General features: G+C 33.8%; 1 protein-coding gene across 1 annotated transcript in view; it reads right to left on the minus strand.

Annotated features, from left to right (window-relative positions):
* The window catches only part of POLQ (DNA polymerase theta), a 123,587-nt gene that overhangs the window by 67,858 nt on the left and 39,189 nt on the right, over positions 1-16,540 (minus strand). Inside the window, exons 13-15 of the mRNA XM_043594280.1 lie at positions 9,178-9,371; positions 7,909-8,033; positions 5,874-6,117 (exon numbers count right to left, since the gene is read on the minus strand). Of these exons, the coding sequence (XP_043450215.1) occupies positions 5,874-6,117; positions 7,909-8,033; positions 9,178-9,371 (563 nt within the window). The remainder of the gene's footprint in view (positions 1-5,873; positions 6,118-7,908; positions 8,034-9,177; positions 9,372-16,540) is intronic.

The raw sequence follows: 16,540 nt of genomic DNA on the forward strand, positions 1-16,540 counted from the left end.
AGAACACCCCAACTTGTAGCTTTAGCTGTCCTCCCAGGGCACCCTGTGGGTGGGGAGTCCCTAGACAGCCCTGGCCCATGCTCACTTCAGCTTCAGCTATCCTGCCAGGGATCCTCTCATGGAGAGCCCAGGGAATGCTCCAACCTGCGCCAACTTCAGCTATAGCTCTCCTGCCAGAGCACCCTCTCTATGGAGAGCTCTGGGACCACCTGGCCCAAGCCCACTTTAGCTCAAGCCATCCTACCAGGGCAGCCCAAACATGGAGTACCTGGGACTCCGTGCCCATGCCAGCCACAGTTCCAGCCAGCCAAAGTTATCCAGTATACACAGAATACACAGGAAATGACATACATAATACCTTTCTTTTAAGTTTAGAAGTAGCTATTCTACTCAATTCAAAGGAACAAACACAGAAAGTCAAGCAAGAAGGGAAGACAGAGGAATATGCTCCAAACACAAGAACAAGACAAAACCTTAGGAAAAGGACCAAATGAAACCTAGAGAAACAATATGCTTGATAAGCAGTTTGAAATAATGATCTTAAAGATCTTCACTGGACTGGAGACAAGGGTGGAAGAACTCAGTGAAAACTTCAACAAAGAGAAAATATAAGAAAGAATCAAAGCTGAAGAATACAATAACTGATATGAAAAATACACTAGAAGGAATCAACAATAGGGGATGAGAAGAGATGATTAGCAATCTAGAAGACAAGGTAATAAAAAGCACTCAAGCTGAACAGCAAATAGAAAAAATTTTTTAATGAGAATAGGTTAAGGATAGGTTAAGCAATCTCTGGGATGACATCAAGAGAACAAATATTCACATTATAGGGGTCTCAGAAGAGAATAGAGAAAGTAGGAGGCAGAAAATTCATTTGAAGAAATAACAGCTGAAAATTTCCTTAACCTGGGGGAAGAAAACAAACATCTAGGTTCAGGAAGGACAGAGAGTTCCAAACAAGATGAACTCAAGGAGTTCCACACCATGGTACATAATTAAAATGTCAAAGGTTAAAGATAAAGAGAAAATTTCAAAAGGAGCAAGAGAGAAACAAAAAGTTACATAGAAGGGAAACCACTTATGGCTATCGGCAGATTTTTCAGCAGAAATGTTGTGAGCCAAAAGAGAGTGGCATGATATATTCAAAGAGCTGAAAGGAAGAAAACCTACAACCAAGAATACGCTCCATGGCCATGTTATCATTCACAACCGAAGGAGAAATTTAAAAAAGTTAAAGTTCATCATCACTAGGCTACTGTTAAAAAAAATGTTAAAGGGACTTCTTTATGTTAAAAAGAAAAGGCCATAATCAGAACTAAGAAAATTATGAATACAAAGATGTAAAATATGAGAATACATACCTAAAACGGAGGTGAAAAAATTTTTATAATGTGTTCAAATTTAAGTAACTGACTTAATATAGACTGCTATATAATTAACATGTTATATATAAACCTCATGGTAAAGACAAAACCAAAATTTATAATGGGTATACAAAAAATAAAGACAATCAACTAATACAACAGAAAGTCATCAAAGGAAAGAGAGCAAAAGAAGAAAAAAACTGAGAACTACAAAACAACCAGAAAACAATTAACAAAAGGGCAATAAGTACATACCTATCAATAATTACTTTAAATGTAAAAGTAGGTCTAATGCTCCCATCAAGACATAGCGTGGTGGAACAAATTAAAAAACAAGACCCATTTGTATGCTGCCTACAAAAGACTTATGTCAGACCTAAAGACACACAGAAATTAAGAATGAAAGAATAGGAAAAGATATTCCACACAAATAAAAGCAAAATTAAAAAAAGCCAAGGTAGCAATACTTATATCAGACAAAACAGACTTTAAACAAAGGTTGTAATAAGAGACAAAGGGCATTATATAATGATAATGGGGTTAATCCAACAAGAAGATATAACATTTGTAAATCTCTATGCACCCAACATTAGAGCACCTAAATACATAAAGGAAATATTAACAGACCTAAATGGAGAAATTGACAGTAATACAGTAATAGTAGAGGTCTATAACATCCCATTTACATCAATGGATAGATCATCCAGACAGAAAACAAAGGAAACAGTGGCTTTGAATGACACATTAGACCAGATGTACTTAAAATATCCATGCACAACATTCCATCCAAAAACAACGGAATATACCTTCAATTCAAGTGTACATAAGACATCCTCCAGAACAGATCACACATTAGACCATAAAACAAGTCCCAGAAAATTTAAGAAAATTGAAATCATATCAAGTATCTTTTCTAACCACAATAGTATAGAACTATCAATCACAAGAAAAAAACTGGTAAAAAGAAAAACACATGTAGGCTAAACAGCATGCTACTAAATACCATGCTACTAAACACCCAATGGGTCAATGAAGAGATCAAAGAGAAAATCAAAAGATACAGGAAGACAAATGAAAATGAAAAGACAACAGTCCAAAATCTTTGGGATTCAGTGAAAACAATTCTGAGAGAAATTCATACAGATACAGGCCTACCTCAAGAAACAAGAAAATTCTCAAATAAACAATCTAACCTTATATGTAAAGGAAATTGAAAAAGAGAATGAAGCCAAGGTCCATAAAAGGAAGGAAATTAAGATCACAGTGGAAATAAATGAAATAGAGATTTAAAAAAATAGAAAAGATCAAGGAAACCAAGAGCTTGTTCTTTGAAAAGATAAAATTAATAAACCTTTAGCTAGACTCATCAAGAAAAAAAGAAGAGGACACAAATCAATAAAATCAGAAATGAAAGAGGAAAATTAATAGCCAACACCACAGAAATACAAAGACTTATACGAGAACATTACAAAAAATTATGTCAATAAATTAGAATAAATGGATAAATTCCTAGAAACATATAATCTTCCAAAACTGAATCAGGAAGAAACAGCAGCTGAACAGACAAGACACTAGTAATGAAACTGAATGAGTAACCAAAAAACTCTCAAAAAACAAAAGTCCCTGACCAAATGGCTTCACAGGTAAATTCTACCAAACTTTTAAAGACAAATTAATATCTATTCTCCTCAAACTATTCCAAAAAATAGAAGAGAAAGGAAAACTTCCAAAAACATTATAAATGTATTCTACAAAGCCAGTATTACCCTGATACCAAAACCAAAAACACTATAAAAAAAGAAAACTACAGGCCAATGCCCCTGATAAACATAGATGCAAAAATCCTCAACAAAATACTAACAAATCACATTCAACCGTATATTAAACAGATTATCCACCACGACTAAATGGGATTTACTCTGGGGATGCAAGGATAATTCAACGTTCATAAATCAAAACAAAGGTTAAATATCATATGATCATCTCAATAGATGCAGAAGAAGCATTTGACAAAATTCAACTTGAGTTCATAATTAAAACTCTCAACAAAGTGGGTTTAGAGAGAACATACCTCAGTATAATAAAGGCCATACGTGAAAAACCCACCGTTAACATTATACTCAATGGTGAAAAATTGAGAGCTTTTCCCCTAAGATCAAGAACAAGACAAGAACATCCACCTTCCCCACGTTTATTCAGCATAGTACTGGAAAGCATAGCCAGAGCAATCAGACCAAAAAAGAAATACAAGACATCTAAACTGTTTAGGAAGAAGTAAAACCATCACTATTTGTAGATGATATGATACTATACATAGAAAACCCTAAAGATCCATCAAAATTCTATTAGCATAAATAAATTCAGTAAAGTTGTAGCATAAAAAGTTAATACACAGAAATCTGTTGCATTTTTATACACTAATAGCAAAGTAGTAAAAATAGAAATTAAGAAAACAAAACCATTTACAGTTACACCAAAAATCTTGTACTCTGAAAACTATAAAACATTAATGAAAGAAACTGAAGATAGAAAAAAGAAATGGAATGATATTACCATGCTCACAGACTAGAAGAATTAACATTGCTGAAAATGTCCATACTACCCAAGCTATCTACAGATTCAATGCAATCCCTATCAAAATACCAACAGCATTTTTCTCAAAACTAGAATAAATAATACTACAATTTGTATGGAACCACAAAAGACCTAAAAGCCGAAGCAATCTTGAGAAAGAACAAAGCTGGAGGTATCACAATCCTAGATTTCAAGATAAACTACAAAGCTGTAATAATCAAAATAGTATGGTACTGGCACAAAAACATGTAGTAGATCAGTGAAACAGAATACAGAGTCCAGAAATAAACCCATGCTTAATGGACAATTAATCTATGACAAGGAGGCAAGAATATGCAATGGGAAAGTCTCTTCAGTAAATGACGCTGGGTAAACTGAACATCTATGTGCAAAAGAATGAAAGGGTATCACTTCTTATACCATACAAAAATAAATTCAAAATGGATTAAAGACCTAAATGTGAGACCTGAAACCATAAAACTCCTAGAAGAAAATGCAGGCAGTAATTTCTTTGACATAAGCTTTAGCAACATTTTTCTGGATATGTCTCCTCTTGGAATAGGAACAAAAGCAAAATAAACTATTGGGATTTCACCAAAATAAAAAGCTTTTGCACAGTGAATGAAACAATCAACAAAATGAAAAGGTAACCTATTGAATGGGGGAAGATATTTGCAATGATATATCCAATAACAGATTAATAGCAAAAATATGTAAAGAACTTATATGACTCAACACCAAAAACAAACAAACAATTAAATGGGCATTAAGTCCAATTAAAAATGGGCAGAGGACCTGAATAGACACATTTCCAAAGAAAATATATAGATGGCAAACCAACACACGAAGTTATTCAACATCACCAATCATCAGGGAAATCAAATCAAAACCATGAGATATCAGTTACACCTGTCAGGTCACCTGGAATCAAAGACAAGAAATAACAAGTGTTGGTGAGGATGTGGAGAAGCAGGAACACTTGTGCACAGTGGGTGCAAACACTGTGGAAAACAGCATGGAGGTTTTTCAAAAAATTAAAATGAAAATACCATACGATTCAGTAACTCTGTTACTGAATATTGACCCAAAGAAAATGAAAACGCTAATTGGAAAAGATATATGCACCTCTATGTTCATTGTGGCATTATTTACAGTAGTCAGGGTATAGGAACAACCCAAGTGTCCATGGATAGATGAAGGAATATAGATGTCATATATATATATATATCTCACATATCATGTATCATAAATATGTGATAGAATATTACTCGTCCGTAAAAATGATTGAGATCTTGCTATTTTTGACAACATGGATAGACCCAGAGGATATTATGCCAAATGAAATCAGTCAGACTAAGAAAGACAAATATCATATGATTTCACTTAGATGTGGACTCTGAAAAAACAAAAAAGAAAAAATAGACCCATAAATACAAAGAACAAACTGATTGTTGCTGGAGGGGAGAGGTAGGGGGATAGGCAAAATGGTTGAAGGGGAGTGAGAGATAAAGGCTTTCAATTATGGAATGATTAAGTCACAGGCATAAAATGTACAGCATGGGGAATATAATCAATGGTATTTAATAGCATTTTATGGCAAAAGATAGTAGTTACACTTGTGGTGAGCAGGGCATAACATATGGACCTTTCAAATCACTATGTGTACACCTGAAACTAATGTACTACTGTGTGTCACCTATACTTCAATTTAAAAATATATACATACACACAGGCACACACACACACACACACACACACACACACACACACGATAGTAATTCTAAAGGGGGAAAAAAGCAGTCTCATTTTCTTCCAGTGACCCCATGTATGTCATGATACTATCAAAGAAAAAATATTTTAGTACATTTTCTATTATTTACAAATAGACATAATTTTTCATTTAATAACTACTGGTCAGGAGGACTCTCTTACCTTTTAAAGGGCACAGCATTTTTCAGAACAGTCTCCACTTCCACAATATTTGCTCTGGCAAGATCTGCCACAGTAAGATAGCCAGAAGCATAGAAGAACCTGGCTCGCTGTGCATTAAGTAAGGACACCCGGACCAGGTCACACAGCTCCCTCTGGATGCCAAATGTAAGACGCTTCTGAAATTGGGAAAGTAGTAGTTCCATGTTGTGCCAGCCGAGGCGGTTGGAAAATACTGTAATCATCCCTACAATAATCATAGAATATTTATGAAATTAAAAATTCTTGGGCTTCCTGGATGGCTCAGTTGGTTGAGCGCCTGACTTCACTCCGGTCACAATCTCTCAGTTTGTGGGTTCTAGCCCCACATGGGGCTCTGTGCTGACAGCTTGGAGCCTGGATCCTGCTTCGGATTCTGTCTCCTTCTCTCTTTGCCCCTCCCCCATTCACACTCTGTTTCTCTCTCTCTCAAAAATAAACATTAAAAAAACGTTCAAAAATTCTTTTAAAAATTCTTTATAAATAATTCTCTATTTCTTTAGATACTTTTGTCTTGCTGTATCTTTTGTTTTGTTTTGTTTTGTTTTGTTTTGTTTTGTTTTACCAGCAGAATCGTAAACTTTAAGAGGCACAAAGGCACAAAGTGTACGTTAACAGGTGAGTAGACACATGTTCAGGGCCTAGCTAATTGGTCAATAAAAGGGGTAAACACGTTGTCATCTCATTTATTCTTAATCATGAACTTGATATTTGAAAAAACTGAGGCAGAGCATGTTAACACAAAATACACAAAAAGCCCTCACTCTAGTTCATTCGTCTCATTCTCTCTTCCTTCCTTTCTTTCTTTTTTTTTTTTTTTTAATTTTTTTTTTTTTAACGTTTATTTATTTTTGGGACAGAGAGAGACAGAGCATGAACGGGGGAGGGGCAGGGAGAGAGGGAGACACAGAATCGGAAACAGGCTCCAGGCTCTGAGCCATCAGCCCAGAGCCCGACGCGGGGCTCGAACTCACGGACCGCGAGATCGTGACCTGGCTGAAGTCGGACGCTTAACCGACTGTGCCACCCAGGCGCCCCCCTTCCTTTCTTTCTTTAAGGAAGAGAGAACTCTTTAAAACAGGTGAGGGACTCTTTCATCTAGAGCAAAATAAGAAAATAAGAGAGATGATTTAAATATTCAAGTGCTGAGAGGAGTACAAAAAGTGAAGCTCCTATTGATATTTTCTTCAAGGAAAGGTTGCCCAACTTAATAGCTATTTCCTCATGAGATAAAGAGGCCAGAAGAGCCAATGTCAAGGCATTAATATAATCACTTCCCTATGAGAACATTAATCCTACAGGCAATTTGAGATCCTTCATGCCAGTGAGTTGAAGTCTCCAGCCCCTCCTACAATCTTTCCCTCAGTACTCTCATATATGCACACACCTTCACAATGAAACCTCCTACACATACAAATCCACACTCTCTCCAGCAGCCCAGGGTTTCCTTCCTAAGAGTTTGTAAGGATTTCTTGGTAAAATCAGACCCAGAACTTCCCTGTTTGCCTAGCTTACAGATAGGGGTTTAATTTTATTAAGGGCAGACCAGTGTTTCCTTAGAGGAGAGATATTTAGAACAGTCTACCAGATATACAGAAATCCCTCTGTAGTTGCCATCCTCCTACTCAATAACAAATATTGATCAGCAACTTGATGAGAAAGGGGAGGCCATTGAGAACTTTGGGTCTACTTCCTGCAACAGTGAAAACATAAAAACTAAAAAAAAAATAAAAAGGAGGATGCTTAGCAGGTGGCTAAGCAATGGAGGGAGACTAAGATCCAGACACTCAGCTAGCTGCCAGCTGCCAATCCTCTGGAGCAGGGTGAGAAGCCATAGTTTTAGGGGTTCTTATGAGGACAAACACACACAATTATGACTTTACATGATCCCCTCATTTGTAGAGAAGCCTAAAATAAATGGAATATGAAAAAAAGTAATTTTAACTTGATCTCAAACTACAGAGTCTCAAATAAATGTGGAAACCCTTGTTTAACTGACCTGCATAAACAGCTGCTGACTGTTGTAAGGATTGAATCTGTCCACGACTGCATCCATATTTCTGATTTATTTCCTTTAAGGGAACTTCACTGATTAAGTCTAATAGCACAAGACTGGTAAAAAACCTGGAAAGTAAATCACCAAAAGTGTGGTAAGAGATTACTTATGCCTACAATGAAGATATATGCTGGGAAACAAGAAAGAATCAAAAAGGCAAGTGAAGATTTATACACTGTGAGAAGATTCCTAATAGGATATAGGATTAGTGGACAAAGACTGAGCTCAATGTTGGTCAAATAAATCCTGACATACATTAGTACTATAGCATAACAAGGAACCTAATACCTATATAACAAAAAGAGCTCCTCCATATTTCAATACTGCTAACTAATTTCAAGAAATAAGACTTGGTTCAAGAAATATAATGGCACAATAATTTAAAAGAACATCTGATACAGTTACATGATCATCTATTCATATTTTCAAAAAATGACATAATTTGATAATAAAACCAGTTTTGACTTGAAAGGTCCTAGTGCCACAAATAATCCAAGTATATAAATCCTTACAAAATTCACATTTGATTATGTTGTAAATAATATACTAGATACTAGCACTAAGAAAAATAATTTTATTAGATTTTAAAGAAGCTAAATGATTCAATTTCCCCATCTGAATTTTTTAATGGCTCTTCCCCAGAGCCATTATAATATTGTATTATAATAATGATACAAAGCACAACCTCACATGAAGCTACACTAAGTTGGCAATTCTAATTCACATCTTTAAGTAAAGGAAGTAATTAAATGTTCTACTTTTTTTTTTTTTAATTTTTTTTTCAACGTTTATTTATTTTTGGGACAGAGAGAGACAGAGCATGAACAGGGGAGGGGCAGAGAGAGAGGGAGACACAGAATCGGAAACAGGCTCCAGGCTCTGAGCCATCAGCCCAGAGCCTGACGCGGGGCTCGAACTCACAGACCACGAGATCGTGACCTGGCTGAAGTCTGAAGCTTAACCGACTGCGCCACCCAGGAGCCCCTAAATGTTCTACTTTAAAAGGTCTTCATCTACAATGACTTCTAAACTATAGATAGCAAGAGAGAAATATCAATCAATTCAATAAATACAGGAAAGTGAAAATTTTTACCATACTCAGCCAAAAATTTGATTTTAATGATAATGAAAGTGACTACAATAAACTGAACATCTACTATATATCCAAAAACTGTGTTAAATACTGGATAGTGTAGACTCCTTGATATTTACCTTTTATGGATGGCCATCTGGCGATGCTGTCTCTCAGTTCTGGCTACTACTTTTCCTTTCACACAGCGAGCCAAGAACGCTTCTTCGACTCCCACTAGCTCTGCCACCCGTTTCATAGAAATTGGCAGCTTCTCCCATAAACAGAAAAATCGATACCAGTCAATAGTGGTCCAATCCTCAAACATAGGTGTAACCTAAAAGAAAGAAATATCATTCATTAGCTAAACAAATGTATTACAAAAGGAACAAAACTATAAATGTAAACTTTGTATTAAAAATAAAGGACTCAGCATTTGGAAAAATTTCTAAATGTGGTAATACCTCACTTATATGGAAACTTCATTTATTTACAAACGAGTCACAACCAAAAGAGAAGAGACCACTGAGCATACAAACTGGATTTTACCAAATCCAAGAACTTTAATCATAGACACTTTTAATTTCAATGTCCTTACATTAAGTACAATCCTAAGTATTTTCTATGGTTTCCAAGAAAGAATCAGGAGAATAGAAAGAGGGGGGAAGGAAAGAAGGAATCAATATTCACAAATGTTACAGTATATTATCTAAAATATCCAGGGTTCAACAACAATAAAAACTATGAGACATGCAAAGAAACAGGAAAGTGTGTCCCAAACACAAGGGAAAAACATGCAAAAGAACTTTGAGAGGTTCCAGATTTGGGAATGCCAGACTTTGAGGTATACAAATACAGTCAAAGAACAAAAGAAAACTATGCTAATGAAGTAAAGGAAGGTATGATGACAATGTCTCAGCAAGAAGAGAATAAGAGTAAAGAGAAAGAAATGATTAAAAAAAAGAGCTAAATGGAAATTCTGAAAGTAAAGAGTACAATAACTGAAATAAATAATTTACTACAGAGCTAAATACTACATGCAAGCTATCAGAAGAATCAGCAAACATGAAGATATACCAATAGAGACTATGCAGTCTGAGAGGACAGAAAAAAGGGAAGGAAAAATTAACAGAGCCTCAGAGAAATGTGGGAACTATTATGTGCAACAAGAGACTAAGTGAACTCCAAGTAGGATAAACATAAAAATATCCATACCCAGATGCATCATAGTAAAAATGTAAAAAAACAAGAGAAAATTTTGAAAGCAGCAGCAGAAAAACAATGCATCATATACAAGAGAAACCAATAAGATTAAGAGCTGACTTCTTAACAAAACAATGAAAGCTAGAATGCAATGAAATGATATATTCTAACAGCTGAAAGAAAAAAAAAAAACAACCATCAACCCAGAATATTACATGAAGGAAACTATCTTTCTAAAGTAAAGGCATCATAAAGGCATTTTCACTGAAACAAAAACTAAAACATTCTTTTCTAGCAGATTTTCCTTATAAGAAATACTAGAGAAAATTCTTCAGGTTGGAAAAAAAGTGACCCCAAACAGTATTTTAATTCCACACACAAAAAAACAAAAAGTACCAATAGAAGTAGTTATGTAGATACTTATAAAGACAGTATTATTGCATATTTCCTCTTCTTCCCTCTCCTGATTTAAAAAGCAACTGTATAAAATGACATGTATGTAACATATAAAAATGCATTACATTTGACAATAACAGCCCAAAGGTTGACATGTGGGAGTTGTGAAACTAAATAAAGAAAACCTCCCTTACCATGGATCAGGGAAGCCCTGAAAGGGGAGCTGTTAAGCCCAAACCACTCATTGTAGCCTACATAACCAGCAGGAAGAAGGAAGAATTATTTCAACAAGGGAGAGCACTTTTCAAATCGGAATTGTATCTCCTGTCTTTAAAAATAGGAAGGAAGATCCCTCTCTGCTCTAGTGACAACATACTAACTACCATTTACAACCAATCAGAAACCACCACAAACTCAAACTCTTGTTCTTCTCCAGTACACTTTTGTTCTAAACAAAACACTCCCTAATTTCCTCCTAAAACATAATAAAAGCTGACCCTCCTTTGTCTTTTCAGACTTGCTTATGGTTCACCATAGCTTGCTTGTCCCAAATTGCAATTCCTCTGCTATTCCTGAATAAAATTCATTTTTTACTTAAATAAAATTTCTCTTTGCTCTGTTTAGAGTTAACAGAGCAAAACTGTATTGGAGTAAGGAAATGACAAAAGATAGAAACTAAAAACAATAGGAATAAAGAAAAACACAAATATTAAATATGAATTTTAATGTAACAATAAATATACATTTCTCTCTCATCTTACCTTCTTTAAAGACATAAAATTGGGGTGCCTAGGTGGCCCTGTTGGTTAAGCATCCAACTCTTATTTTGGCTCAGGTCATGATCTCATGGTTCACAGGTTCAAGCCTGCATGGGGTTCTGCACTGATAGTGTGGAGCCTGCTTAGGATTCTTTCTTTCTTTCTTTCTTTCTTTCTTTCTTTCTTTCTTTCTTTCTTTCTTTCTTCCTTCCTTCCTTCCTTCCTTCCTTCCTTCCTTCCTTCCTTTCTCTCTTTCCTTCCTTCCTTCCTTCCTTTCTTTCCTTCCTTCCTTTCTTTCTTTCTTTCTCTCTCTCTCCCTCTCTCTCTCCCCCTCCCTCTTTCTCTGCCCCTCCCCTGTTCGCTCACTTTCTCTCTCAAAATAAGTAAATAAACATTTAAAAAGACATAATATTACATAAATTATAACTATAACAATGTATTACTGGGTTTGTAACACATATAGATATACACATATAACAGTAATAGCACATCAAAATAACACTATACCAGAATAATGTTTCTATATCTCACTGGAACTAAGTTAGTATAAATTTTAAGCTATATTATAACTCCTTGAGTAACCACTGGGAATAACTTAAAAAAAAATAGAGAAAAATTAATTAAAGAAATTAAAATGTTATACTAGGAAATATTCAATTAAAATAAATCAGTAAAAGAAGTACAGAGGACATAAAAAGACATAAGATATATAGAAAATAAAGAGACAAAACATAGATGTTACCCCAACTATATCAATAATAACATTAAATGTGAATGGGTTGAATAATAAAAATTAACAGACTGGATAAGAAGCCAGAATCCAACTATATGTTGTCTGTAGAAGACATAGATACAAAAATACAAAAAGGTCAAAAGTAAAAGGCAGAGAAAATATAATTCCAGCCACAACCATAATAAACCAGAGTGGCCATACTAATATCAGATAAAACAGACTGTTCAAAAACATTAATAAAAACAAAAGGATCATTCTATAATGATAAAAGGATCAACCCATCAAGTATATATAAACAACTATAAATATATACAGGGTGCTGAAATACAGGAACAAAACTTGTCATAAATGAAAAGAGAAATTAAAAAATAATAGCTTAAGACTTAAATACCCTAACTTTCAACTGGATAGAACTAAGCAGAAGATCAACTTAGTCTTCTAAGACAATATTCTAAATCAACTAGACCTAACAGACATCTGTAGAACTCCATCCAACAAGAGAAGAGTGCACATTGTTCTTGAATTCACATAGAACATTCTCCAGGATAGACCATATGCAGGCAATAAAACAAGCCTCAATGTATAAAAGTAGTGCCTAGCTGCCTCAGTCAGTGGAACATGCAACTCATGATCTCAAGGTTGTGGGTTTGAGTCCCATGTTGTGTGTAGAAATTGCTTAAAAATAAAGTCTTAAAAAAATATATATATATATGTTAAATATTATAATTATAAATATTATAATTAAATATTATATATTTAACATATATATATAAAATCTTAAAATCTTAAAATATATATATATACACACACACATCCATATATATACATACACACATATATATAATATATATAAATATATATAAATATGTATTTATAAAATATATAAATATATATATACACACACACACATCCATATATATACATACACACACTAAATTACACAAAGTATGTTTCCTAAGAATGGAATAAAATTCAAAATGTATAACAAATAATGTTTGAGATTCATAATGTGGGAATTAAACAAGAAACTACTAAATGACAATGGGTTAGGGAAAAAAATCACAATAGAAATTACAAAGTACCTTAAAATTAATGAATATAAAAAATGAAAACATAACGTACTGAACTTAGAAGATGCAGTGAAAGTAGTATTTTGAGAGAAATGTATAGCTATAAATGCTTCTATTAAAAAAATAAAGGGTTGAAACTAATACCCTAATCTTCAACTTTAGACAATTGCAAATTGAAGAACAACGTAAAGCCAAAATAAGAAGGAATAATAAAGAGCAGAAATTAATGAAATAGCCAAAAATAATAAAAGAAAAATCAACTAAACAAAAATTGGTTCTGGTAAAAGGCAAACTTGAGATACATTAAAATTTTTCAAGATTTTATTTGAGCATAAATTGATTTCAATTGGGCAGTGCCAAACCAAAGGTGGTTAGAAGCCCTCCACTAACGGGGAGGAGCAAAGTTTTTATAGAGAAGATGCTGAAGCAAAGCAAAGCAATTATTTGACTGGTTATAGCTTAAGCACTTGCCTTACTTGGGAAAGCCTCAATGGCTGTTTGTGATTGGTTGTTCTCAAGTTTCAATTTCTTGGATTTGAGTGCACTGCTTCTGGCTTATGTTTTGTCTTGCTTATGTAAGCTACCAAGGCATTACAGCCACCTCAATCTAATGGCTTCCTTGTTTAAATACTTTTAACAGTGCTTTGAAAAGATGAATGAAATTGAAAAACTTTACCTAGGCTGATTCAGAAATGAAGAGAGAGGACTTAAATTACTAAAGTCAGGAATGAAAGAAGGGATAACATTACTGAATGTACAGAGAAAAAAGGAGGGGGGGGTTATAAGAAAATAATGTGAAATGAATACCAACAAATTAGAGAAGCTATATAAAATGAACAAATTCCTGGACAAGATACAAGCTTCCAGTTATTAAATAAGTCACAGGAATAAAAGGTACAGTATAAGGAATGTAATCGATGGTACTGTAATAGCATTGTATGGTGACAGATGGTAGCTACATTTGTGGTGATCATAGCAAAACATACAGAGCTATTGAATCACTATGTTCTATACCTAAAACTAATGTAACATCATGTGTCAACTATACTCAATTTTTTTTAAAAAATAGAAAAAATAGGAATATAAGTTATACCATGGATGAAACTTGAAAATATTATGCTAAGTGAAAGAAACCAGTCATAAAAGACCACATATTATATGATCCCATTTATATGAAATTTCCAGAATACGAAAGTTTATAAAACAGAAGGCACACTATTGCATTAGTGGTTGCTTAGGACTAAGGGAGAATGAGGAGACTAGAGGAAATTTGAGAGTAACTGCTAATGCAACCAGGGTTTTTCTAGGGTGATGAAAATGTTCTGAAATTAGATATTGGTGATAATTGCACAACTCTGTGAATATACTAAAACCCACTAACATACTTTAAATGGTATGCTGTATAAACCATATTACACAAAGCTATTTTAAAAATATATATTCAACTTCTACATGAGAAAATTTTCAGAACATTCTTGGAAGCCCAAAAATAGACTTAAAGAAATAGAGAAACATGTCTCTTCATGAATAAGACCAATCAGTCTAAAAAAGAAGGATGTCAATTCTCCTACATGACAATGTGTAAATTTAACAATACCAATGAAAATACCAAGTTAATTCTAAGCATTACATTAAAAAGCAAGCAAGCAAGAATGCGTATGAACACTGAAAAAGGAGAGCAATGAAGGAAACTAGCCCCATTAGATAAAACATACAAGAAAAGCTTTTAATTAAAACAGGGTAACTCGTGTAAAAATTGGTAAAATTGGTCTGTTGTCAGACTGACAAATGAAGCAGATATACATCCAAAACCAAATGTAAGTTTAAAATATACAGATAAAAAATGCAAATTAGTACATAAAACATGGGGGGAAAAGTAAAGATAAAAGCTAAAGAAATTTTTTCATTCGTTGTGTGTAAATAAACCTTTTAATAAATGAAATTGTGACTGCAGAATGTCACCATGAAAGAAAGGTAAAATTGAAAAGCCATATACAGTAGGTCTCCCCTGCTGCTTATCTGTTGGTTTCACTTCCCATGGTTTTAGTTACCCACAGTTAACCATGGTCCATAACAGATGATATATCATCAGAAGGTCAATAGTGGCTTCACACTACATCATAATGTCTATAGTATTCACCTCACTTCATCTCATTACATAGGCAATTTATCATCTCACATCATCACAAGAAGGGTACATACAGTAAATAATTTGAAAGATCACATTCACAAAAATTTATAACATTACATAATTGTTCTATTTTTTTATGTTGTTGTTATTAATCTCTTACTGTGCCTAATTTATAAATTAAAATTTATCAAAGGTATGTAGGTATGGGAAAAACATAATATACATAGGGTTCGGTACTATCTGGGTTTCAGGCATCCACTGATGGTATTGGAATGCATCCCCCATTTTTTCCCTCCATGAATTGTCATGTGTTTTATTTTTCTATTGTGTTTTGTTCTTTTTCTTAAGTTTTTAAGGTTGTTTTATATATTAGGAAGAGTAGTGCCCCATGGCACATAGAATGTATCCCCCATGGATAAGGGGTGACTACTGTACTAGAATAAACTTCTAATGGAACACAGCTCAAAAGAAGGGAATCATAATCAGACAATTACATGAAGAACAATGTTAGAGAATTCCTTTATAATCTTAGATCAAGAAAAGCATTTCTTGCCGATACGGAAGTTCATAAATTCAACGACATTTTTTAAAAATGTGAGGTAAAACACACAATAAACACAGCCAAAGCCAACTAAAAAACTAGGATAAAAATACTTTCAACTTATACTACAAAGCACTATTCTCCCTAATATATAAAACAACCTTAAAAACTTAAGAAAAAGAACAAAACACAATAGAAAAATAAAAGACATGGACAATTCATGGAGGGAAAAAAGCATACTGTCCTTAAACAAATGGAAAAAATGTTCAAATGTATTCATAGCTTAAAAATATAAATTAAAAATACACTAAAAAGTATAAAAGCTTATCAATATATATACTCTATTCATCAGGTTGTGGAAAAATAACTACCCTAATATAGCACTGGTAAAATTGAAAAGTGATACAAATCTTATGGAGGGCAATCTTACAAAACCAAAATCACATGTGCCTTTATACTTTATCAAACAATTGTTCTTTAGGGAGTCTTTCCTAAAGATATACCTCCCTCAAAACTAAATAATATATGCACCAAAGTTATTCACTGTAGCATCATTTGCCGTAACAAAATATTGGAAACAACCCAACTGTCCATCAACAGAGAACTGAATAAATAATGGTATACACACACAATGGAGTTATACAGATATTTTAAAAAAGAATTGAAAATCTCCA

The sequence above is a fragment of the Prionailurus bengalensis genome, chromosome C2 (assembly GCF_016509475.1).
Source record: "Prionailurus bengalensis isolate Pbe53 chromosome C2, Fcat_Pben_1.1_paternal_pri, whole genome shotgun sequence".
NCBI lineage: Eukaryota > Metazoa > Chordata > Mammalia > Carnivora > Felidae > Prionailurus > Prionailurus bengalensis.